This window comes from Vespula pensylvanica, chromosome 1 (genome assembly GCF_014466175.1).
Source record: "Vespula pensylvanica isolate Volc-1 chromosome 1, ASM1446617v1, whole genome shotgun sequence".
Classification (NCBI taxonomy): domain Eukaryota; kingdom Metazoa; phylum Arthropoda; class Insecta; order Hymenoptera; family Vespidae; genus Vespula; species Vespula pensylvanica.
This window is the reverse complement of record NC_057685.1, coordinates 10,882,166-10,908,709: the sequence shown is the minus strand read 5'-3', so window position 1 is coordinate 10,908,709 and position 26,544 is coordinate 10,882,166. Positions and strand designations below refer to the sequence as shown.

General features: G+C 26.0%; 4 protein-coding genes across 14 annotated transcripts; 3 read left to right on the top strand and 1 right to left on the bottom strand.

Moving 5' to 3' along the window:
- Nucleotides 1-928: 928 nt before the first annotated feature.
- On the bottom strand, nucleotides 929-8,596 carry LOC122628522 (WD repeat domain phosphoinositide-interacting protein 2). Of its 5 annotated transcripts, none has more exons than XM_043810906.1 (11): nucleotides 8,069-8,596; nucleotides 7,370-7,452; nucleotides 7,060-7,226; nucleotides 6,638-6,832; nucleotides 6,438-6,554; nucleotides 6,191-6,345; nucleotides 5,922-6,098; nucleotides 5,755-5,862; nucleotides 5,570-5,682; nucleotides 4,180-4,242; nucleotides 929-1,301 (listed from the first exon to the last, which is right to left on the bottom strand). In XM_043810906.1, the coding sequence occupies exons 1-11, from the start codon at nucleotides 8,203-8,205 to the stop codon at nucleotides 1,186-1,188; spliced, it is 1,431 nt and encodes a 476-aa protein (XP_043666841.1). In that variant the 5' UTR covers nucleotides 8,206-8,596; the 3' UTR covers nucleotides 929-1,185. The 5 variants fall into 5 exon arrangements, 3 of the variants coding, with proteins under 3 accessions (XP_043666841.1, XP_043666850.1, XP_043666859.1); XM_043810915.1 differs by having other exon boundaries at nucleotides 4,186-4,242; nucleotides 8,069-8,587; XR_006327067.1 differs by having other exon boundaries at nucleotides 1,209-1,301; nucleotides 4,186-4,346; nucleotides 8,069-8,583.
- A 3,031-nt stretch (nucleotides 8,597-11,627) lies between these two features.
- On the top strand, nucleotides 11,628-15,016 carry LOC122630119 (monocyte to macrophage differentiation factor 2). 3 transcript variants are annotated; one of them, XM_043814264.1, is made up of 5 exons: nucleotides 11,628-12,173; nucleotides 13,093-13,211; nucleotides 13,593-13,838; nucleotides 13,930-14,182; nucleotides 14,332-15,016. In XM_043814264.1, exons 3-5 carry the CDS (start codon nucleotides 13,603-13,605, stop codon nucleotides 14,581-14,583), a joined length of 741 nt encoding a protein of 246 aa, XP_043670199.1. In that variant the 5' UTR covers nucleotides 11,628-12,173; nucleotides 13,093-13,211; nucleotides 13,593-13,602; the 3' UTR covers nucleotides 14,584-15,016. The 3 variants fall into 3 exon arrangements, with proteins under 3 accessions (XP_043670199.1, XP_043670192.1, XP_043670210.1); XM_043814257.1 differs by lacking the exon at nucleotides 13,093-13,211 and having other exon boundaries at nucleotides 11,629-12,173; nucleotides 14,332-15,015; XM_043814275.1 differs by lacking the exon at nucleotides 11,628-12,173 and having other exon boundaries at nucleotides 13,075-13,211.
- A 111-nt stretch (nucleotides 15,017-15,127) lies between these two features.
- Nucleotides 15,128-20,870, top strand: LOC122630103 (katanin-interacting protein-like). 5 transcript variants are annotated; one of them, XM_043814237.1, is made up of 18 exons: nucleotides 15,128-16,368; nucleotides 16,473-16,610; nucleotides 16,690-17,159; nucleotides 17,285-17,548; nucleotides 17,726-17,737; nucleotides 17,809-17,957; nucleotides 18,045-18,239; nucleotides 18,305-18,442; nucleotides 18,527-18,667; nucleotides 18,739-18,883; nucleotides 18,947-19,015; nucleotides 19,097-19,212; nucleotides 19,296-19,485; nucleotides 19,575-19,736; nucleotides 19,829-19,968; nucleotides 20,060-20,161; nucleotides 20,279-20,394; nucleotides 20,518-20,870. In XM_043814237.1, exons 1-18 carry the CDS (start codon nucleotides 16,274-16,276, stop codon nucleotides 20,639-20,641), a joined length of 2,766 nt encoding a protein of 921 aa, XP_043670172.1. In that variant the 5' UTR covers nucleotides 15,128-16,273; the 3' UTR covers nucleotides 20,642-20,870. The 5 variants fall into 5 exon arrangements, with proteins under 5 accessions (XP_043670172.1, XP_043670160.1, XP_043670142.1 ...); XM_043814225.1 differs by having other exon boundaries at nucleotides 18,947-19,212; nucleotides 19,596-19,736; XM_043814207.1 differs by having other exon boundaries at nucleotides 18,947-19,212; nucleotides 20,518-20,869.
- Nucleotides 20,871-22,761: 1,891 nt separating this feature from the next.
- LOC122630623 (cyclin-Q) lies at nucleotides 22,762-24,591 on the top strand. Its single transcript, XM_043815338.1, has 6 exons — nucleotides 22,762-22,938; nucleotides 23,337-23,470; nucleotides 23,540-23,637; nucleotides 23,763-23,981; nucleotides 24,145-24,375; nucleotides 24,455-24,591. Exons 1-6 carry the CDS (start codon nucleotides 22,901-22,903, stop codon nucleotides 24,548-24,550), a joined length of 816 nt encoding a protein of 271 aa, XP_043671273.1. The 5' UTR covers nucleotides 22,762-22,900; the 3' UTR covers nucleotides 24,551-24,591.
- Nucleotides 24,592-26,544: the final 1,953 nt, after the last annotated feature.

Here is a 26,544-nt window from a genome sequence, read left to right as displayed (position 1 = left end):
TCAAATTTGTCTTTTGGTGACAAATGACAAATTAAAATTGATATAGATTAATATTTCTTACACATAAACTGTCTCAATTTTTTAATATGGAGAGAAGTACATAGAAATAAAATTTGTCTGGAATTCTAAAAAAAATGCTATGGAAAGTCTAAACTTTTTATCAAATATTTATGAAGAATCATTTATAATTATTTCACATTTTCATTGAAAGTTTTGATTTTTCTTGAAAAATTTCATATTACTTAAAAATTTACAAAGGATAACATATTTTTGAAACTTTTCAAGTGTAATTTTTTTGTTTTTTATTCTTCTATTAAAAAAAAAGCTCCAATAATTGATCATCAGACACGAACAACAATACTAAAACTAAAAATGCAGCAATCCAAGAAAATACATGAGTAATATTTAATATAAGTATATATACTTATAAACACAGCAGAATGTTACACAAACAACACATAATTAAAGACCAATACAATTAGTTTTTGGTAAAATATAATAGTATTCCCATAACTTTATTACCGATTCCCAAGAGAGCTATGAAAAAAATATATTTTATCTCCAAAATAGATCAACTTAGCTCTAGTAAATTATAAAATGACCCTTATTAGATAATTATTAATGATAATTTAATATATTTTAATTTCTGATTGATATTTGCAAATAAATTGCACTTATTTTTATACCTTATTTTAACACAAACATTTATATTTGGTAAAAATAGTTTATCATCTAAATATTATTTCATGTAAATTTACGAAAACATTCTTACCAAATACTGATGATAGTACTTACATATTTTTTTCAAAATAGTATAATTAACAACCTCAATTGAATTACTATATTTTCTATAACTACTTACATGCTTTCTAATATATAGTGAAAAGATATCGCATAAATTTTTAATTCGGTTGTATGGTAATATTACTGAAAAAATTATGTTGGTTTATTAAGAACAAATAGTTGATCATGTAAAAAGATTTGCTTTTATCAATTCCCTTATATATTAAATGTGCAACATTCTTGGTAATGTCACCTAATTGTTGATCTTACTGAAGCCGAAGTGTGAAACATGTTCTTAAATTCTGAACAATCTGCACTTTAATATGCTCTCCACGTTTTCCAATCACCACTATATATTCTAAATCTTGACATAATTCCTATGATATGCCTTAATTATTTTCTTCAATCTGTCCTTTGTGTAACAGGAGGAAATTCTGTATCATCATCCAGTCGGAATGGTCCTCTACTTTTTGGTGGACTTTCGGCTGCTGCTATCATCTCATAATATTTCTCTGATTCTACAAACCCATGTATACATAAATTACAGTTCTTTATTAGTCTGTATCAAGCGGATGTAACGATAAAGATGTGTATTTTGAACAAGTAGAATTCAATGGTACATGATATATTATTGCATCTAGACACTTTTGTAGATGATTTCACTTTTATATCATACAGTAAACCCATTTACATACTACTAGTGTTTTAAAAATCATAGTCACGAAGCATTTATGTACAATACAACGATTATTATTTACATACGTATATAAGTATATATATTTACATTACATGTTCAAAATAAAACGATATAAATTTTTATCTCGAAAATGGCATTCTCGAAAAAAATTGTTCAGATAAGAATTATCGAATTTCAAAAAGGCAATACATTTATTGTTCTTTATTCAATGGAAGATTTTAAGGTCATTTCAAAATAAATTTTGTTTTTTGAATAGGAATATATATCTTTTATAATGGCAACATATATTATGTAAAAAAAAGTGACTTTTATCATAAATATTTTTTTATACATCTTAAAATTCAATTTAATAAAATATCTTCACACTTTTAGAATTTAAAAAATATTGAAAATTACAGGTTTTGAGAAAAAGTACAAGAGATAAAAAATGTTTATTTAGTGCTAGTATATTTAATTCTTAGAACTATCTGTGTGTTATTTTATAGGAAAGACAAAGTGTTTAATTAGTGCGTTTATTATTTCCTAGTTTTTCTCATGCGAATGTGCATGCATGCATGTGCGTGCATGTTAGTGTAGTGTGAGCGTAAAGATTAGAACTCGTAAATAAATAATAAAGAAATTTGCAAATGATTGGATTATAATTATTGCTTGAGAAATTTAAACATTTTTCCTCAAAAAGTGCAAGATATTTTGTTAAATATATCAGGAAATTGAAGATGGATACAAAAATATTTTCAATAAAATCTACTTGTTCCTTTACATAGGATATGTTGCTGTCATACAAAAATCCCTGTTCAAACTAACAAAGTTGACCTTCAAAAACTGAAATTTTCCATCAAATAAAAAACAATAAATGTTACAATATTTTCTCTTTAATGTCAGATAACTTTTGTCTAAATAATTTTTCTCAAAAATATCATATTTCTGAAATAAAAATTTTTAACACTTTATTTTGAATATTTAGTAAATATTGTATCTAGATGCAAGTAAATAATTTCTATGATCACTGTACACAACACATTATTCGTGAAATGTGTTTACTAGAGATTGTTAGTGGCTTAAAAAATATAGACCTTAAAAATCTATAATTTCGTGAATTCATGATAATTAATAAAATAGGCACAGAAATAAATAAATGCTTTACTACAAGGATTCTTATTGATATCTAAATGTAAAATAATTCAGGTCTATTTAAGTACGTTTTGTTTTGAAATTAATTCATAAAATAGTAATTATACAGAGAAATATATTTAGAATTATATATAATTTTAATTTGAAATTATTTTGTTCCAAAAATATATTTATAAATGATCAAATATGTTGTTAAAATCAACTAAAGTATCACAACTAATAAATGAAGATTAATCATTGCTACGTCGTTTAAAAAATTAGGATATAAATTTTGATTTGTATTTTTATTGATTTTTTTAGAGGGTGGGGGATGGTTGTTTACACACAATATCAATTTTAATGCGCCAAATATTATATATAAATACCCCTGGTGTGTACCTTCAGATGTGCATGTACTAACTTTTTAGGGAATGAAATATTAACTCTTTCCAGTTCAAGTGGGATAATCCCGACAAAGTCCTTTACGATTACAATTATATGCTGGAATAATCCTGGCATGGCCCTTTTCTGTTATGGTCATAAAACCAGAATAATACTTGTCAATTCCTTTTTCATGACAATCTTATACCAGGATAATTCCGGCAAAGCTCATTTCCATTACGGTCATTGCCAGTATAATCTCAGCAAGGCCCTTTTCTGTTATAATTTTATATCAGGATAATCCCAGCAAGATCTTTTTCTGTTACGGTTGTATGTCAGGACAATTCCAATGCCCTTTTTCTGTTACAACTGTATATTATGGCAATCCTAATAAAGTACTTTTACTGTTATTATGTTTATGAAATATTAACAAAAAATGAACTTCAGACTTTCAATCTGTAAAATAACGGTTTTCAGGCAATAATTGATGAAACATACATTTGTATAAAAATTTCAGTAACGAGATATCTTGACCTATAACAATTACATTGGGAAAGAGTTAATACATTATCATAACTATAACAGATATTAAATAATATTACAATATAAAGGACTAAAATTTTCTCATTTTTTAACAATTGTAAGATTTGTTTCTACATTATGCAATATTTGGCAAAATTAAAAAAGTAAAGTTTAGTTTTCAATCAAAAATTTACACTTACATTATTATTTATACCAGTGATAATATACCCTGCACTACAAACATGTATGTTTACACAACAAATTTACATCTTATTAAAAATTGCAATATAATATTCAAAATATTGATATAAAACCTGTGATATATATAAATATTATTGCACTAAAACCTAGTAAGAAGTACTTTGTTTTTTTATAGATGTAAATTATAGTGTTCGCATGCATATTTATAAAATAGGAAGCTTTTTATAAAGAACTACTTGATTTCCCAAACACTATATTTTGTTTAATATATATTTTGACGCTAATATATACAATATTAATAACCTAACACCCAGCTAATATATGAGCATTATTGTTATATTGCATTTTTTTTTCACTGTGTGTATAAATGCAAACATTTACAGTGAAATAATGAATAGAAGGATTGCGTGAAGGTGAATGAATTGATATGTATAGAGCAAAATATGAGCAAATAAAAAAAACAAGGGGCAGTATAGAGGACATACCAGTACCTGACATGGAGTCTGGTGAACGACCACGTAACGCACCCGCGTAGCTATTTATGCAGGCTTCGGTGGATAATAAAAAGAAAAAAATTGCATCAAGTAAGGTCAACTGTTGGGGCTCCCCTTTAGCCCCTGAAGAAATTGCCTGGTAATTTAATTCTGAGGGGCTAGAAGCGAGAAAAAGGAAATATAAAGCAAGTAAAAGGTCTCCTTTATGCGCACACACGCATGATCTGTTCTTTTAATTTTGTTAGCTTCAAAATAAATTGATTAAATAATATGCTTTTTGTTTAATTATTTCTACCCATAAATATAAATGTTTATATATATATATTGTCTAAATATTTGTTTTTAGTATAATATCTATTATAAATTATGTTCTAAGCATTGACTATTCAATAAAGTAAATATCAATATTAAAAAAGAATACTAACATATCTTTTTTAATTATACGATTTTTTAATATTATCCATTGTTATATTTGTATTTGACCATTTGTTTAAGATTTTAAAATATATAATTTTATTTTAAGAATATAAAGTACAAGACTACTGTAAATTATAAATATTGATATTAAGACGTTATATTTTATAAAATTGATAAAAATAATGTAGAAAAATCAAATAATAAAATTCTATAATAAAGCTCTCATTTTTCAGACTTATAAAAATACAAATTAAATATCCAACTAAAAAAAGGATGTAAACAAATATAATAGTTAACAATCCTTTGTGGACGATTTCAACTAATGTTTCACAGAACATTTAGCTCTGAAATCATTGTGCCATCCGCAAAGGGTCAAATGGTTTTATACTCCTCAAATTTAATGAACACTTATATAATGTTCAACTTAATAAGAACACTACTTTACTAACTAAGGTTTTGCTGTTTACATCTACTAATTCTGCGATATTTATACTAATACAATTGACTTGCTAAACTAAAAAATTTTTGATGTTACAAAAGAAATAGACTAATAGCTTTGATACCAGGTACACCTCTGTGTGTGTGTGTGTGTGTGTGTATTGTGTGCGTCTGTATGCGCGCACGTGTGTAATATACCTTATTGAGGAGGTAATTACACATCTGATTTATTAATATTCAAGTACATGCAAAACTTTTTACCTTAATTTGTTATTATTAGACTTTAAAATTTCTTATGATTCTTAAAATCGCAGATATAAAAATAATTATGTATGATTATCATATTAGTTTCGTAGTTATTATAAGTAAAAAGTTTTACAATAAAATGAACATTTTTATCTATCAAATTTCATTTTAATTATCAGCCTTATTATAATTTATATATCTTTATCGTCAACTCGCTCCCATTACATTAAATTACCTAAATATTTATTATAAAAATATGCAGAAAGTATAAAAATCATACCTGAATTTTGTACTGTTTGTACAGATGCTGTAGCTGTCGCTTGTGCTTCTCCAGAGCCAGAACCAGTTGAAGAAACAGTAGCACAATCTACTTCATCTTGTTTACCATCTAACCTACAGTATTGAAATTTTATTTTATAAACATGTTTCACCATGATATTAACTTGTTTGAACGTTACTACAAACCTATGTTGTTTTAAAAGTGTACAATTTCCTCCCTCTGTTACATCCAAATTGTATACATACAAATAACCATCGGCACTAGCCACCAATAGCTTTGGTACCTTATGTGTCCTAAAAAAAAATTTATGTAAAAAACGAAAAGTACAGAAATATTATTTATTCTAACTTACACAGTAATGGCACAAATATTTTTTAAACCGTAAAATGGTAAATGAACGCTAGCAAATGCACGTCCTTGATTAAAAACATCTGTTACTTGCGAAGGCAAATAATTCGCTGATGCAGATACAGCCTTTGTTAAATAGCCCATCCAGCTTTGTGATTCCTCTGCTTGAGCTTGTCGAGGCCTAAACAAAATAATTATGCATTAATACATATTGATATATATATAGAAAATATTTCATATATGTATTACACTTTATTATAAATGAATACACACGCTTCTTTTGGTTCTTCTAATTTGAAAATGTGTACAGTTTCGGTATTACTAGAGCAACAAAGGAACATAGAATCCATACTAAAGGCCAGACTGCTAATGGACACACATCTTTTAACTCCACGACGAAATTCAAATAATTTTGTTCCGTCATTTACCTACAGAAACATAACCGTTCCTTTTTAAGTCAGTTTTATATATATAATAAAAAATAGTAATACATATATATCAAAATCATCAATAAACATACATGAAAAACTCTAATTACAGTCCCTTTCTCAGAGGCAGTAGCAACTTTGGTGCCATTGGGACTGAATGCAAGAGCAGCAAGAGGACTATCATGTGCTGGTATCATTGTTTTAGCTTGCTGTAAATATAAACATTAATTTTACAGATTTTTGACAACATACCTTTAGAAAAAGGTTGAAATACACATGTAAAGGTACTTACAAGATTAATAGCATCAAATATCTGAACTTCTCCAATTGTATTTGAGCCTGGGTAGGCTAGATAACAATTGTCACTGTTTATTGAAAGTGTACAAAGTCCTGCAAGATTTGGTGGTGTATCACGTATTGTATGTAATACTTTCATGTCTCTTATATTATGAATGTATAATGACTCTTCCAAACATACTACCAATCTCTGTAAAGAATAATAAATAATAATATATATATATATAATTTTACTGAATATTCTTAAAAAACATAACAAATTTTAAGAAAAATTATAATTCTTAAGCTTTATATTATTTACTATTTTATATTATTAAAATTATGTATATAATTTGTGCGTTCTTTCGTCCTCGTGCGTGCGTGCGTGCGTGCGTGCGTGCGTGTAAGAATCATTGTTACTATAATTTTATAACATACCGCTCTATTAAGTTTCACAGCCAAAATGGTATTAGAATAACTGTAATTGCAAATTTCTGTTCCTTTTCTAAAGTGACACACTTTAAGTTTACGGGGGGATGATAAACTAACAACTGCAACAAGACTACTGCTGAATAATCTTTCAACGATACATATATCCTCTGTATCTGAAATCAACATATGTTATAAAAGAACTATAATACAATCAGTAATACATTTAATATATTATACTAAATATAAAAAAAAATATTTAATGACAAAACTAAAATTTATATAGCAATAAAGAAATTATTTAATAATATACTATTACCATTTTCATATATTTTCTCAAGTTGATCGAAGGAGCTGAGAGAAAAGAGTTTATACCCTGCCTTTGATCCTACTGCTAGAGATCTGTAAATAAATTAAAATTATACATTTATAGTATATAATGAAAATAAATATAAAAGCATAGATAAGTGAATAATATTCCTTTCAAAATTTATAGAAAAGATTGCAAATTATAAATAATTTGTTTCATCATAACAAAACATTGATATATGAAAGATAAATAAACATTAACCTGGATCTTTGACTGATTGTTTTGTAACAACGGGTTGAGGAGAAAGAAGTCTTAAAACAAAATGAAGTACATAAAAGTTTCTTTTTTTTCTAGTAACGTATAGCAATGTAGTAAAATAAGAGCACGAAGGTGACTCGTTAACACGCAGTTAATCAGTGAAAGGAGGAATGGAGTGACGCAGTTATCAAAAACGCGGAGAACGAAGATGCATAGGAAAAGCGCGAACGAAAAACCTCAATCATCGTGAGGGATGACGCCATGCGCGCGGCGGAGGGAAAAACCATATCGCACGTTTTACGTGCAAAAAACTAGTTGTTCCCCCGCCTGTATTCCACTTAAATATTCTCCCACCTTTATAGAAAGGAGAGCAAGGTTAGAAAACAAAGAATGGATATCGTCATTTTCATCTTACTTCTTTGAGTTTCTGAAGAACGTAATGACACTTACGTGCAGTCCTGATTAAAATTAACAAAGAAAACACCACTTGGAGGATCGGCAGTCTGATTTGTGAGGTTCATGAGGCCAGATATGCCGTATTTTAATCCTTGCGTCAATACATCCACGTTGCGCGCGAGATTTTGCATAAATCGCACGTATGGTGCTCGTACGATTGCTCCTCTCCGTCTGCTTACTCTCCTTGATTCGCTTTTCTGCCTCCCTCACGCTTTCGCTCTCTCTTCTTCTCGCTTTCTCTCCTTCCCACTCCTCTCCTCTTGCCTCCCTTCTTTCACTCTCACTCTCAACTCACTGCTTCTTTCTCTTGCACAAACACATACGCACGCGCAAGTTTATATTATAGGGACCAACGACCAAGTAGTTCGACTTCGAACGATTCCTACAAGTGACTGTACCCCCTATTCCATATTGAACAGCTGACGCTCGCAGCTGAATCTATGAGATAAAGAAACAACCGAATCGCTATTCCACGTTCCGTATGTTCCGTGTTACCATAGCAATACATACGCGCGACTCATCATCAGCTGTCGAAGGCCTGGCTATGAATCACTATCAAATTTTTTCAACTGCAATTGTTACTTTTATTACTTGCTATTCAATTTCATACAACAAATAATATTTTATCTTCGCATTATAATTATGATATCCATTTTTAGTAAAATAAGTTTTTATAAATTATAATAACATTTCAAGTATAGCTAAATTTTTTAATAGTTCATACATCAATATATGATTCTATAGAAAGATATTATGTGTATGATTTCACATATATATATATATATATATATAATAAATCATTTAAATATAAGTATATGCCGATTATATTTGATTCTTACGAAGTGGGCTTGTTTCTATTGTGAATTGGTAGAGAATTCGTCTATTGGTAGAGAATTTTTGGCGATCGTATTCTCAACAAATCCTAGTGAACTTCAATATTAGCGATGAATGAATATCAGTTTGAAGTAATGCAAATTCTTTAAAATATTTTTATTCTTTAGGATCTCTTCATTTGATCTTAAACTAAAAGTTTTATAATCTTTTTTATAAGATAAATCACATTGTAATCTTCAAAATTTTTGTATTAGCATAAGTCAATCTATAATATAGATTTAGTTTGTGTTGTTTCAAAATTGTATCGATCGATAAAATGAGATATATAAAATATAAAATTTCTTTCAAACATAATCAACTATTTTCAAGGTCTAATATCGGTTGCATCAAAACTGCTCACCGCCTCTCGCTCGAAACGTATGTGACTTCAGCGACAGGTATGGACAAAATATGAACTACAAGTCCAATAGGAGAACAGTTTTCCATCATACGCCTATCGTATCGACATATAAGCTTGTGTGTACTCGTTTCATGCGACCTGCAATCAGCTTAGCGAAGGTTACAGTTTAGTTAATAGGCTGAACTTACATTTTTCTATCTCATGTTTACATCCTTCTTTAATAGTAGTATCTATCTCGCAGTAATCTGTTTACATAGGCCGTAGTAAGCATAGTGACAATTTATTTTGTGACAAAAATGCATAAAAAATAATAAATATAATTAATACATATAATCGTAATAATAAATTTACGATAAAAAAACAAGATTTTATTAATATTTTGGTAAAAATAGTAATTAATGAATATATTTATATATTATATATTATTTTAATAACAATCAAGACATGTAAAATCATTTTGACACTATTTACGAAATAGAACTCCAAACGCTATTATTTTTTGATTTCTCCTACAGGACTTTTCCAATTTGTATTATTATTATTATTACTATTATAACCGTTATAATAATAATATATATTATAATAATAATAAAAAAATTTAAATATTAAGTATAAATATTAATTTATTATTTTTGACAAAATGAGCGACAAAATCACCGAATGAGTCACCATTGTTTCTTCATGTATTACAAACGCGTTTTCTTGTATTTAGAATGGATTAAAAAATCTAAGTTCAATCCATGTACACAAACAAGGTGGCAATCAGCTAATTTACGGAAATAAAACATACTGCTCAAATATTTACATGAAAATTAGTATTAAAGATAAAAGCTTTATTCTTTTCATTGCAGATTTTAAGGCGCACTACTATACAAAACTTCAAAAATTCGAAAAATTTCGAAAACAGCGTTTGCGTCAACAATGATTCTAGGCATAATTTTTGAACAACTTTGATGAACAAAATCTCATTTTAAAGATAAAGGTTTAAATGAGGAATCAACTTTTTCGAATTTTGGAAAAAAACTTTAATTTTCTGAAAAAGATCTTGTTAAAAAAAGCTTTTTATTCAAGAATAGTTTATGTATAAAAAAGATTTTTTCAAAATTTAAAACCGGATTATTCATTTAAAATTTCATATTTAAAATGAGACTGTTCATCAAAATTGATCAAGAATTACGCCTAGATTCTATGTGATGTAAACCATTATAAAACCACAGGTGGTGAACAACCTGAACGTGGCGTATCTTCACTCGCTAGTGAAAATACGCCACCAATCCACTGCGGTCTCAATTTACTCAATAATATTGATCGAGATATTATTTTGTTTAATTATTTTATACATTTTAAACATTTATAAACTGCTTCAACATGATGTATTGCATAATATTACGTTTAAAACGTAGTATATACATTATTATACATTCTCGAATATTATTAACACATTTTTATTTATATTATAAATGTGCGTAAATGAAGCATATTTGAAATATGCAATAATTATGTTTTGCTTTGTATGCAATAATGTTCATATATTTTTTCAAGGTCATTCAATTAACAATAGCATTGCTAAATAAAAAACTAGATGCTTTAATTCGTTATAACTTAATATCATATTACTTAATCGTAAAAACTATTTTATTATAAATGTAACCATTAATCAAATAATAAATATCTTTAGTCTCCTCTTGCATATTTCTACTCTATAGAATTTATATGCTATACGTTCGCGTTTCGTGAGGAAGTCCTCATTCAGAATAGAGCACGTGATCGAGTAGGATTAATTATATTGTGAACGTCAATTGGTCATGTCTAAGTTGATAACTTTATCGGAGTAGAATGAATTGTTAAAAAGCAGTACGATATATACGAGTATAAATGATATAGGAGCATTATTCTTAATATATAACAATCTTTATACGTATTACAATCTTTATATTTATTATGTTATTTTACATTATACTTATATTTTAACTCCTTATTAATCTACCTACTATAAAATAAAAATTGAGTGGCTCGCTCGAACAATTACATAACTGCTTATATATATTGAATATTCACATCTTTCAAAATCTTTGTTCATATTTCGCGCGTAAAATGCTCATTTAAAGTTATTCAAATGATTCTTATATTCATTGAAGGCATGTATCTTCATGGATCATGCAAATAATGCTTGACGAAAGTATGTATATTTATAAGTTCATATATGTGTACATACATAGTAATTATTTTTCTTAAATGTTACGTATCATCGAAAAAAAAGCTATTCAAAAGAAAATACCTATAAATACGTAAATCCGCTAATGATATAGATATATTAATTTGTCAAATGTTTATTTTTACGAGTGATTTTTATAGATATACGATTGTGAAACGAAAAGACTATTAAATTATTATTTATATACTTCTTATAGGTATCGGGCTTCAGTTCTTTGCGGTCGTGTTAACCTGAGATTGTTTCGAAAAGCAACACATATGTGTCTAGCACGTTTTTCTACACACATTACTTTTTTCCCACTATCTTCCTCCCTTTCATCCTTTCGCCAAGCAGTATAACAGCTGGACAGCAATTGATTATGTTAGTAGCTCGGCGACAGCTGAGCGTGCTGCAGCTTATTTTTGTTAGTAGATTTAACTTATAAATCACTATATCATTTTTAAAATACATTAAACAAATAATGTAAGATAAAAGACAATATGAAACAGAAAATATATACTTAGTGGCAGTAACTTTATTAATACTCTTTATACCGACATTTAAACGAGTTAAACGTGTCGAGTAAAGTGCAACATCATGGATGAATCCTACCTCCATCAGCTTGTCGCAGAACCTATAAAAAATCTTCTCCGATTACATCGTATAAAAGAGTAAGATGTAGTTATTAAATAGGGGTTTGATTTCTTAGAATTCTTGATTGTGTATGGTAATTATTTTGCTTTCTCTTTCTTTCTCTTTTTCTATTTCTTTCTTTTCTTTTTTTTTTTCTTCTCTTTCTTTTACTTCTATCTGCCTCTATCGTTCTTTATTTTCTTTTCTTCAGTGGTGGTGGTATTTTCATTGGTAAATTAAAGATTTTTTAGCAAGTTTTATTCTTTTGAGAAATTAAAATAGTTACAATCATAACTAAAAATTTATATCTGTATTTATAAAATATTGTAATTTATATTGGAAAAATTGTATTACTATATAGAAAATGTAAAATATAGATATTTATAAATAAACAAACAGTAATAAGTAATAAATGGTAAATAGTTTTGATTATTCCTTGTTTTATGTATTACTAATTGGTTAATAATAAATAAATAGTACTTATCCTTTTATAATGCATAAAAATTGTATCTAATATTATCGAATTAAATTTATATGTATTTTGAGAAATCACTATTGGTTGATATTAGTAATAAATTAATATTTTTCTTTAATATATTTCAATAACTATTAGAAAAGTAATCATTGAATAATATATAAATATTATATCTATATGATACTATAAATAAGATAATTTTACATATTATTTTATATTAGCTTTTAAATAAAGCATGTTATGCATCATATGAGAATATAATTTCATATTAGCTATCTTTTACTAATAATTAACTTAAAAGTTATCCAAACTACTAACGTAAGTACTTCACAATGCATTATTTTTATTTTATAAATAAATACTTTTCATTTTTCTTATTCTTATTTGCTTATTTTTCTCTGTTTCTTATCTAGTAATATTAACATATGCATGTGTAGGGTAATTTGAAGTAACTGAATGGAGTGCAAATACATTGCTTATAGATAGATAGAACATCAATACCGCAGAAACAGAAATCTAAAGTATTTAAACATACAACAATAAAGGCTCATCAGCATGTTGGGGAGTATGGAGATATTTTCCTTTAAGACATAGATAATAAGTATGTACTATATTTTTTTATGAATGATATATGACCACAGGTTATGAATGTTTGTAATAAATTCTTCTAATAATTAGGAAATGAATACATATCACATACACACACACACACACACACACACACACACTTGGTTGTATGATTTTTCAAGTTATATCATAATTACTTTTTTAGTAGGAATGAAATAACATAAAATATGATTTGACCAAGTAACTTTGTTATATTTTTTAAGTATAACTTTAAAAGTCTTATGATGTAACGTTCAATGATCTTCTTTTGTCTTATGTAAGAACATTGATCTGTTTCATTACACAATAATCTCCAAGCCGTACTTTTAGTTATGTAACTATGTAACGCATAAAGATGAAATTTAATTTATTATAGGATAAAATGGATGAATTCACGAGCATGTACAAATCAGGCATATAATCCTACTTCCATAGAACATGTGGCTAATGTGGCCACTCATGGAATTTGGATTGTCCCTTCTATAATTGGCAGTTTAGAACTTTTTCGACGTTCTATAACATGGACACAGTTTGTTTCTGCATGCGTTTATGGTACTTCATTGATTCTTGTTTTTGTGGTATCCACATTTTTCCACAGTGTCCATTACTGTAATCATAACAGGTAATAATAAATTATACTTTTTATGTTAGTGTCTTTTTCCAATTATAGAAGATTATCATATAATTATATCTTCTTGTGGTTTATATTTCAGACAATTAAAAGATGCATTGCATCGCTGTGACCGTGCAATGATTTATATCTTTATAGCTGCTAGTTATTTTCCATGGTTAAATGTAGATCATTTCCCAGGTGATAAACTACTTTTTACAATGAGATATGCTGTTTGGATTATGGCAATGTTGGGAATTCTTTATCAACAAATTTTCCACGAGCGCTATAAAATGCTTGAAACCATTATGTATTTGGTCATAGGTATTGGTCCAAGTGTAGCAATCATTAATGTCGTAAGTTAGAATTGAAATATAATAATTAATATTACATATAGTAGAATTTTTTTGTAACACATAATATGAAATGATGAAATACTGATTGTTTAATATATCTCTTTATCTGAATATTTTCATTTAATTATAAAATTGTTTAATTATTGCAGAATGATTATTACAACATTGCTGAATTAAAAACAGGAGGGTTTATTTATATTTTGGGTTTAATATTCTTTAAATCAGATGGTAGAATACCTTGTGCACATGCAATTTGGCATCTTTTTGTAGCTGCTGCTGCTGGATTTCATTATTATGCAATTTTAAATCATGTATTTCCTGCAATAAGTTCAACAGTCACAATTGATCTACCAAGTGTGCCATCATTACCCCATATAGTACAATCTCATTTAGAAATTTAGATTCACATATAATATTTTTGCCATATATCTACAGTTTTGCAAAAAAGAAATTGAAATTTTCAATGAAAATTCAGTAAAGACTGTATTTGGTTCCAATCTTCCATATAAACAAAGTTTTTATAGAAAAATTTGTTATAAATAAGTAGACTATATAGAATTCCAATCTTTTTATCATTATAAAGGATTTTTATCATAAATTATTATATCCATTACAAAAATATGCAAAATAAAAATATACAGAATGTAAATATAAGACTAGAGTAAAGTTATAGTAACAGAGTATTGGAAATATGAATGATGAAAAATAAGTATGATTTATATAATTTATAATCTACAGAATATTGAAAATGTACTCCTAATTTATTTGGTGACAATTGTTTTATGTAGTTTACAATATGGTAATTGTAATTTTCATATATTTATGGTTAATATTATTTAATATATATATATATAATTATATAGAAAAAAATTTGTTTATAATAATATCAAGTTTATATGGCATAAAAAAATATGTTTCTTAATTTATTATTTGAAAATAGCATTATTTTGAAAATAGAATCAATAATATTGCATGTTTATATAACAGCTGACAAATAGTGACAACTATTAATAACAATACAATTTTTCTTAATTATGGTTCCTTTTTTATTATCTAATGTGCCAAAATTAATCTTGTCATTTTTTTAATACTAAATTTGTTCAATAAATAACCATAATGCTACAGAGCATTATTGTAAAATTATATATACGAATATAAGATTATATATAGCCTATTAAAATTTTGTTTATTATATAAATTCTTTATTATATAAGTTAATTGAATGTTATCATAATTACCATATTTTAATACAAATTTTGTTTGTATAATTAACAAAATATACATATTTATACATATTTATGTACATAATACGTACATTAACATTGTAAAACAATGGAAAAAAAAAACAAGTGTCTAAACATGTGGTGATAATACTATATTATTAAAAGAAAAAGAGTACAAAACAATTACTAATTGAATATTAAATCATTTACTACATGCTTTAACTGCATATAATTTGCAGTGTACCAAGTATGTAAGTATGAATATGTAAAATATATAATATTGTTGTTATTAATATGATTTTATATTGATAAAATGGTAATTATGTGAAATAAAAATATTGTAAAATACAAATAATGTGTTTTATTATATAAAATTTGAATAAATTAGCATTTATTTATTCACAAAAATAATAATAAAAAATAATTAATAGTACATTTACAAATAGACATGTGTAAATACTAATGTAAGAGCCATCTATCGTTTGAGGTCAATGATACCTCATAGTAACTATAGTAACAATACCAAACAAATTGATAACAAGGACTATAACAGATGAGAATCTTTTTATAGAGCTAGCTAATCTATATATTATTCCATTAATAATCAAAACTAATACGATATATAAAATATAATGTAGAGTGATACAAATTATATATACAATTATCTATACTACTGTTTAATATGATATAACATTTATAACGTTGTTTGTTTTGCTTTTTTGGCATTATGTGTATAAAATAATGTATATGATCAATTTCGTGGAATTAAAAATACAGTGAAAAATTATGAACTGGATAAATTGAAATTTTAATATCAATTTTTAAATAAACGATTTATTTTAATACAAGGTAATAAATTTTGTGGAAAATGGATCAAAGTGAAAGTAATATTACAGGAAACAATACACTTTTATCTACTAATATATTAAAAAAGCTACCATCATGGTTGGTAGAAATGACTGAGTATGTATTTGATAAAGTTTATATTTTATTCAATGTTGTAAAACAAAGCATATATTTTTAACATATCTACATAAATATTTTATTGAAACTATTTAATTTAATAGGAATGTAAAAAGATTAAATGTAATTGATGATTATAAAACATTGCAAATAGAAAAACATTTAATGCACAAAGAACATAGATTTGAACAAACTTCTTTAGAAGATGATACATCTGTTTTAAAGAAAGATATTGATAATTTGTAAGTTCTATTTAAATTTAGTATAATAATTTTTAGTATATATAAAAATAATTTTTTAATCTTTTAATGAACAATTAAGATATAGGCAGTCTTGCAAACCATTTTTTACATTAAACAAGACAAAAGATATCGATGGTGATATTTTATTACAATCATGCACTAGTAAATCTCTCCCTAATACTCCAAATCATGTAAAGGTCAATATAAAGGATACTTCAACTCGTGCTTTTTCTGCTATTGTTGATTCAAATGATCAAACTTCTACTAAAAAAGATTTTAGTGCACTTGATGAATATATGGAGAAAAAAAGACTAGAGAAAGTATATAACAATACAAAATCTATGAGATTTAAAAACAATGAGAATTATAACTGTGAACTACGAACTCTTGATGATTTTGAGAAACGAAATCAAGATTATTTTCAGTCAGATATATTAAATAAAGGATATAAAATGGACAATGAACTGTTAACACAACAAAAATATGAAACTTATTCTAAACATAAAATTAATGTAAGGAAACAAGATCCTAAAAATAATTTGCCACGTGGTATGTTTCTGTGTTATTTTAAATATTAAAATTAAATATTTTGATAGCATGTCTGCATATATGTAGAATCACTTATAATTATTTATATATCATGAAATAATTAATTTTTTTTTTAATTTTAATAGGAATCATAAAGAGAAGATTAGATTATTTATCTGGTTTAGCACCAAAAGAAGAAACTATTACAGATGGAATAAGAACAGTATCAAATGCAATATATCATACTGATACAAACAATAGTGAACTAACAAGAAAGAATCATAATAAATTTGTTTCTTCAATAGAAATTGGCCAGAATAGTAGTAACAGTTCAAAAGAAACATTTGCAGATAAAAGTGTGCATAATTATAAATCTAGTATTCAACAAAATGAAAAACATCCAATTCAAGGTAGGTAATTGTGAAAAAATTAATTTCTATGTAATAGCGTGCACTATTGACATCTTAAATAAACTCAGATATGAAAAAGTCCTATAGTTTGATTTTTATGTTTTTCATCATGGTACATAACTCGCAGTTTGAACTTCATGAAACTCTTAGTGATCTTTTAACTTGTTTATTGTCAAGATTATAGATCAGGTCAGTGTATAAATTTATACTAATTATAAATAATGTGGACTACAATATGGTATTATGTTGTTCTGTCATAGATAGTTGCAGAAATTTTATTGTACCGGAACTTCCTTGTGGTAAAATATTAATCATTGATATACTCAGTACTTGGGGAGATAAACATTATGTAGGTCTTAATGGAATTGAAATATTTTCAGATACAGGTCAACTTGTATCCATAAATAAGGTAAACAATTTGTCATTAATAGAAAGATTTCATAAATATACAATTATTACTATGACTTATTATTTATATTTAATATCATTTCTATAGATATCAGAAAATCCATCAAATATAAATCAATTATCAGAACATAATGATCTTCGTATTATTAATAATCTTATTAATGGAGTAAATAGAACAAGAGATGATGCTAATTTATGGCTTATCCCATTTACAGAAGGAAATCATCATTACATTCATATGATTTTTCAGGATATTGTAACAATTGCTATGATTAGAATATGGGTAAGTTTTGTTAAATAATATAATTAATTTTATGAAATTTTCGTTACTATGTTTATTATTTTTAGAATTATAATAAATCTAGAATACACTCATATAGAGGTGTTAAAGATATCACTATTACATTGGACGATACACTTATTTTTTATGGAGAAATTGCTAGAGCATCTGGTGACTTACAAGGCACTCTTAATTCTTTTGGAGATGTAATATATTTCAATATATATTACACATATATCTATAGATATGTTAGAAATTATTCTTATAAAATATCATATCTGTATTTACAGACAATTTTATTTACCACTGATGAAAATATCTTAGAAATGATATCAACAAATGATGAAATGTTTACAATTACTAATAACAATATGCTTAATTATGCACAAAAGGAAAAAGAGAGACCGGCAACAGTAACGACTAATTCCAATGTAAATAATATTGGATTATTGTGTTATTATATATGGATTATGAATATGTTGTATATTCTATTTTATTATAGATAACATTTGGAAGACGTAAAAGTGATTGTTCAGTTGGAAATCGTTCAAATGTATCTAGTGGTAGTGAACATAATACATTATCCCTTGCCTGTAAAGAAATTCAATTAATTATTCTTTCAAATTGGGGTGCTGCTGGAATAGTAGGTGAATAATTCATATTGTAATTAATAAATAATAATCATATTGACAATATTTAATCATGTGTAGGTCTTAATGGGATAGAATTCATTGGAGACCAAAATTTAATTTTGTCAACAACTCATGCTAACTTAAAATGTAACTTAGATAATATAAATCTTTTAAGATTGATTGATGGATACAATATAACAACTGATAAAGATCATATGTGGTTAATAGATTATATAAATGAAAATGAAGAAATTATTATAACAATTACATTTGACAAAGAGGTATATATTACTGGCATGAGATTCTGGAATTATAATGCCTCTCTGGAGTTGTCATATTGTGGTGTAAGCTTTTTTATATAATTAGATAAAGTAATTAACACGTTAATGACTACAAACATTTGGTGTATAACAATTATTAAATGTAGGTAAAACATTTATTTATAAAATTGGATGGAAAATCAATATTTGAAGAAGATTGCGATAGCTTTTTATTGAGAAGAGCTCCAGGAAATTGTCATTATAATTTTGTACAAGAAATAAGTTTTATTTGTCATTTGGACAACGAATTAACATTATCAAAAGAGTTTAATACAACTTTAACTTTGTCCCAAGAGGGTAATACCATAAAATTTTGTATAACTAAACATTTTTATACATATATAGTATCTATTAAAATAATTGTCTTATTAACTGGTATATTATAGAAACTATTCCATTTAATAAAGATTATGAAGTACCCTTAATGCCACAAGGTTTTGTATATCAAATAATGATATTTTCAAGTTGGGGTGATTCTTATTATGTGGGTCTTAATGGCATTGAATTTATTGATATTAATGGTCATCAAATCAAATTAAACAGAGATAGTGAGTATATCTAAGAAATATGTGTGTGTGTGTGTATATTAAATTCATATTTTTCATTGTTTTATTTGATAATGTTGATACATATTATTCAGATATAGGAGCTTATCCAGAAAGTGTAAATATACTAGAAGGAATTGATAATGATGTAAGAACACCAGATAAATTGATAGATGGTGTGAATGATACTGATGATGGTCAACATTCATGGCTTGCACCAATTTTGCCTGGAGAAGTAAGTAATATTTATTATATATTATTTATATTTCAATCTAAAAATTGTTAATAAATATATTAATCTTATTATATCTTGATTTATCATCTAGACAAATCGTATTTATGTCATATTTTCTTATCCTACAACTGTAAGTGCCATAAAATTATGGAATTATGGAAAAACTAAGTCAAGAAGAATAAAAGAATTTGCAGTAAGTAAACATTAAAATATAAGAAAGATTATAGTTGAATCAAATTTATACAAAATACAAAGTATCATGTTATAAAACATTTCTATCAAAAATGATAGATTTATTTATCTTCCTCAGATATTGGTGGATGATATATTAGTTTATAACGGAATGCTGAGTAAAAATAATACACATGAAATAATACAATTTTTTAATAGTGAAAATACAAACAATATTGAGTCATCTTTAACTAGGTAAATATTGTTTTAAACAGCATATAATTAATATAAAATCAAATAATATTATATCTAAACATATTTTATAAAAGAACAACTACCATAACTATTATCTTATTGTCATTATTTCTGTTTTTGTAGCTCGGAACAAGAAAGATATATTGCATGTTTACGAAGAGCTACTTCTGGTATAAATTCTTTGCCAGATCCAAATCTTAGACCTTATACATCTTTAATACAAACAACTAAAAAAACTAATTTTTAAGAAATTAATATAATATATAATTTATAATTGAATTTACTCATGCCAATTGAAATTATACTTTGTTTTATACTTTATAATATATATAATGAAGTGATCTAATATAATACAAACCAAAGGTTAATATCATGAACCTATAGTAATTTCAAAGTTCTTTAAAATGGTCTTTTATCTTTTATAATTTGGTTTAATTCGAGGTTTATTGAGATGTCTTTTTATACTTGAAACATAATTTAAAAAAAAAACATCTTTTAATGTCTTTTTGTTATAAAAATATATACTATGTTATCATTTTTTTAATAAAGAAAAATTAAATCGTATATCTTTAACATTCTTTTTCATAAATACTTTTAATATTTCTTTTATTTACGTTTTGTTACATTTATTGCGTTTATTAAGTAATTACTATTGATTTAGATAACATTTTTCTGAAAAGATAATAAATGATTGGTTATTCGTAATCATGCGCAGAAATTTGTTCAATCAATGATGTTACGTTATATGTTAACCCAAACTTTTAAAATGAGACCATGAATTACGACTCTTTTCAACATTGTTATAAATAGGCGACATCTTGTTTTATATACTGAATTAAGTTTGAGTTGGAACGGGAATCTATTTTATATGGAATCATACTTATTTACTCGTACAACTTTATTCATTAATTATTTACTTTAATATACAAAATATATACACACACACACACATATATATATATATATATTACTAGTCATTTCAATAATTTATAATATTCTGTAACATCTATGCCTATATTATAAAATACATATATGCCAATACTAATATTATTTTAACACGTTAACATTGTAAGCACAATTATACGTAAAAAACGACATAAATAGGTTAAATCTAAGCATAAGAAGGACAGGGAACAAGATCAATCCACGGAGCCTCATCCCCACCACCAGCACGCATACACGAAGTGTTTACAGCCAGTACCAACCAGCGTTGCATCGAATGAGATCCTATTGGACATCTCCGTCACAAGCCAGAAATAGTACCACAACGGACCAATGACAATGTAGCAGTAAGTCATTCTTCGCTGATTAGTCAACACTCTCTATATAACCGGTTACACAGGCCGTCTTGTTGATTATTATCTTCCATTACTTCATTATTTTTTCGGATATTTTCTTAGATTCTTTTCAGATTATTATTCTTGGATAATTATTCAATTAATACCAGTCCACTGTTCAATTATTATTTGTTGGATCATTGCTTGTTGTTCTCTTCGATTATTACCAAATTATTGTCATGAATCATTACCGATTATTTCTTAGTTATTTTTTTGATTATTAACGGTTATTTTCTTAGAACATTTTTCCGATCTTTCAATTATTAATGATTATTTTCTTGACTATTTTCATAATTATTATCTTCGATTATTATCTTCAGTTACTTTCTCCGATTGTTTTTAAATTATTTTTTTGATTATTATCGTCAAACATTTTTGTATCAAATTTGTTATTCTAACTTTTGAATAAATTAAATGTTAAACCAGTCTAAATTATTAATCCTGGTTGTATCTAATGGAAACGATTATTGTTCCAAACGAATCTTAAATCAAAATTTGATTTTTTCGCTTATAAATTACTTAACGCGATCAAGAATATCATTCTCCGCGACTCAGTCGATAAACTTCTACGCATAATTCCCTACCAATTACCATGATGCTTTGAAGATCGAGCCAACAGAAGCCGAAGATTAAAAGAATCGAGTCATGCAATCCAGTTTCTATCGATTCCACCAATCTAGAGGTGGATTTTAATGATAAGCTTCGCTGCTAGCCGCTGTTGCAACTTGAGACATCACGAAATGAAAGATAAATGGCAGTGAAGCCACTAGTTAAAATAAAAATAGGTGCCATTTAATCGGCTTGTATACCTCGTTTGATATCCTGTTAGGTGATATTCAGTCCCGTGCTATTGGACTACACTCAGCAGGGTAAGGTCGAAACGGCATGAGATCTCACATGCTAACAGCTTCTCTAGGGAATTTAATTTTCTCTAGGGCTTGTGCTTATTTGGACAATGTGTTTAAACTATGATTTTACGTTACTAGTGCTAGTAATCAAGTAACCAAATGCAATGCAAGCCCTTCTTGTCTAATTATGTCATTAATGAAAATTTTATAGCGGTAGTAGTGCCTGTTGTGATTATTTTCAATTAGGAAGATAAACATATTAAATATAATCTATAATTAATTCAGTCATTTTATCCTACGAGCAATTATTGTGCTACTAAAATGAATCCTACGGAACCAACGAGTACCGAAACCTTAAGGTATGTATTTATTTTTTAGATTTGTAGTAAAGTAATCTACAAACTTTTCATCAAACCGTAAATATTAATGTTAATTTATGGTTCGTTTGTTACTATACTTTATGCGATACAGTAGAATTGATTACATTATTATTTTATATAAAGTAATTTAAAACAGGTTAGGCGACAGCAAACCTTTCTGCAAAGTATATATAGCGAAACTAATATTATGGGTTAGAAACGATCCGGCATTCGCCAGCCGCGTCAGTTACATTATCCATTGTCCAATATTAACTTTTATGTTTATCTATTTTTCGTCAATAAATAAATTCTAATATAAATTCTAAAAAATTTGATATTTTACTGAATAAATTTCTTTGGGAATTTTTACTGATTTTTAATGTGTATTAAATATGTAGTTCAAAGATGAAAGATGTAATAGATGTATTAGCAATGCAACGAGAGAAAAGGAATACATTACAGAAAAGTATTACAATTGATTATACTAAAGCCAATGATAGTTTCACAGTATCGAGATTTATCTTCGAATGTGGTAAGTTTATATATTATAAGTTTAATATATTATATTTTTAAATATATTCTAAAGAAAATCTGTTTATAGGTTTAAAATTAGAGGCTCATTTTCTAACAATTGCCACAGCAGCAACTTTATATCATAGGTTTATGAAAGAAGCTACTGCTCAAGGATATGATAATTATGTAAGTTATTTAATTAATTATGTAGAAATATAGAAGTAAAAAATAAAAAGAAAATATATAATAATGTTATAACTATACATATAATGATTTGTATTTATTTGTTAATAAAATTATATTTTTTATAGTTAATAGCAGCTACTTGTTTATATCTGGCAGGAAAGGCAAAAGATGATAATTTAAAAATAAGAGATGTGATGAATGTATCATATAGTACACTTCATAGAGGTTCACAACCATTGGAATTAGGAGAGCAGTATTGGAGTATGAGAGATGCTATTGTGCAAGCTGAACTTCTCATCATGCGTATGTTGAAGTTTCAAGTAAGCCCAGTGCATCCACACAAAGTTAGTATCTTTTAACTAATCATATTACTTTTTCTTTTATTAAATGTTTATGAATTAATATTTCTTAAAATTTTAATTTAAATCATAGGGTAAGTTTGAAAAGTAATAATGAATCATATCATTCTTTTACAATTATTTTATTTTATATTTTTATTCTTCAAAGTACATGTTGCACTATTTGAGATCTTTGCAAGCTTGGTTTGGAGAAGAAGAATGGTCAAAATATCCAGTAGCAAAAACCAGTATGGCACTATTACAAGATTTTCATCATTCTCCTGCTATACTTGATTATCCACCACATTTAATAGCAATAGCATGTATCAATCTTGCTTTACAAATTTATGGTGTAGTTGTTCCATTAATGGATGAGTGTGATCAACAACCATGGTTTAATGTAAGCATTAAAAAAAATTTTTTTTTTAAATACTAATATTAATTTTACAATAATAAACAACAATGATTTAATGTTACAGGTATTTTGTAAAGATCTAACAAGAGATAAACTTTGGGAAATTATGGAAAAAGTTATGGCTGCATATGATGAGGAACCTGAGACAAGAGATAATTAATATTATACAGAGATTTGTTTAAATGCTTGATAAGTGTCAAATTAAACAAATAATTTTTCAAAAAATTTGATAATATGACAGTACAATAAAATGTTTATATAAAATAAAATTATTTCAAAGTGAATAAATTAGAAATGACAAAGTAGAAAGCATGATTTGAAAGGAACGATTTATCGCTAACAATAAACGAATATAATCTACAAGTAATCATAGATATAAAGAGAAAATACGTATATCATTTTTCATAGAATTTTTATAACACATTTGTTAACATAGTGAAGATTTTCTAAAAGTACTTCAGCATGATATTCACCAAATAAAAGACAGAGTTTTATTCTAATCAACTTGATATCACAGTTCGCTATTTGTACGCGTATTAATTATTATATAAATTAAAATAAATAAATATGAATTAATTTTTTAATATAATATAAAAATTATATTTATAATAAAAAACTTTAACAAATATTTATATAACATATCTCTAGAGAGTAATTTATATATTACTTGATTTCTTATATTTTTATCTTTCATATCAAATGCTGTGGTAAAGTCTTTTCTCTGTACAAAATTCCTAAGATGTGAAAATTCATTTTCACATTTTGTAAACTATTTAATTGGTGAAAGAAATAATTACTGATGTGAATATTCAACTTCTATGATTTGTAATATTTTTTCTAATATAAATATTTTAGTAGGACCACTCTTCTACATATTAAGGATTCTATAAACGAGTGATGGTCTAACATTTATTAAAAAAAATCAATTTTTGTAATAAATAATATATTAAAGCAAGTAATACTACAAATAAGAAAAGAAAGGTAATACAAACATACATTCAACAATGTGTTATAGAAGTCTTGCATGTATTGCTAATTATGCATATCTAGTGATATGTTAATTCAAAATATTCATGTGTCCAATTTTTTTTTGTTATCAGTTCGTATCTCAAGTATTAATGGAATAGTTTTGTACAATTAATTTCTAGAAATTTAAATATTTCATTTAAAATTGAATTAATTTTCAATTTTTACCCTTTTGATATTTTGTAATTTTGAAAAAATTTTGTAATTTTTGAAAAAATGTTGAAGAAGTATAATCTTCCACATTTAATTACTTCCACTATAATTCTAGCTACATGTGTTATTTGCTCATATTTATCCATTAGGTTTATCTACCTTTTGAAATGATAATATATAATTATCATAATAGTTCAAAAATAATTTTATCAAATTTCAATGAAAAGTAGTATTAAAAAAAGTTACCAAATAATAATAATAATAAAAGAAATATATACATATGTAATTATGTGTGAAAATACTTTATAAATTAAAATTAAAAAAAAAAAAAAAATAGAAGATACATAAGATATGAGAAACTTGTTCCAAATAACAACGATTTTTTTTATTTTTTTATTCATATTCATCAGGTGGAAACAAATATTGTATTAATGGTGAAATGAATCAGTCATGGAAAGATATATCTATTTTTTTGAATGATTTGAAATTTATTAATTTGCCAAAGCACTAATATTTTTGGCATTCTCTTTATCATTTAGAATATCTTTAAATGAAAGAATTAACAATTTAGTTTAATCAGGTGATTTATTTAAAAGGACTGTTTTTTTTTCATTTTATCAGTAAAATTATTATTGCTTGTATTGCTCATTTGAGCATGTACTACATATCATAGTCAATAGATTAGATAATCCTTTAGCTGCTATCTATTTAATTCATACAAATTTATATAGCTATATAAATTTTCTTGCGAATTCCATTTATAATAACAATGAATATTACTTTTATTTGTTTATGCATTATTATATAAAAATAATATTTACACATGATTGAAGTAACACATCTTTTAGTTTGCATGACCATTCAAGATCAGAATATGCACTTAAAGCAGGTTTATCCTGAAAAAATATATACATTTACAGTAAATCTGAATTAAAGATGTTATCGACATTGTACTATAAAATAATGAAATAATTT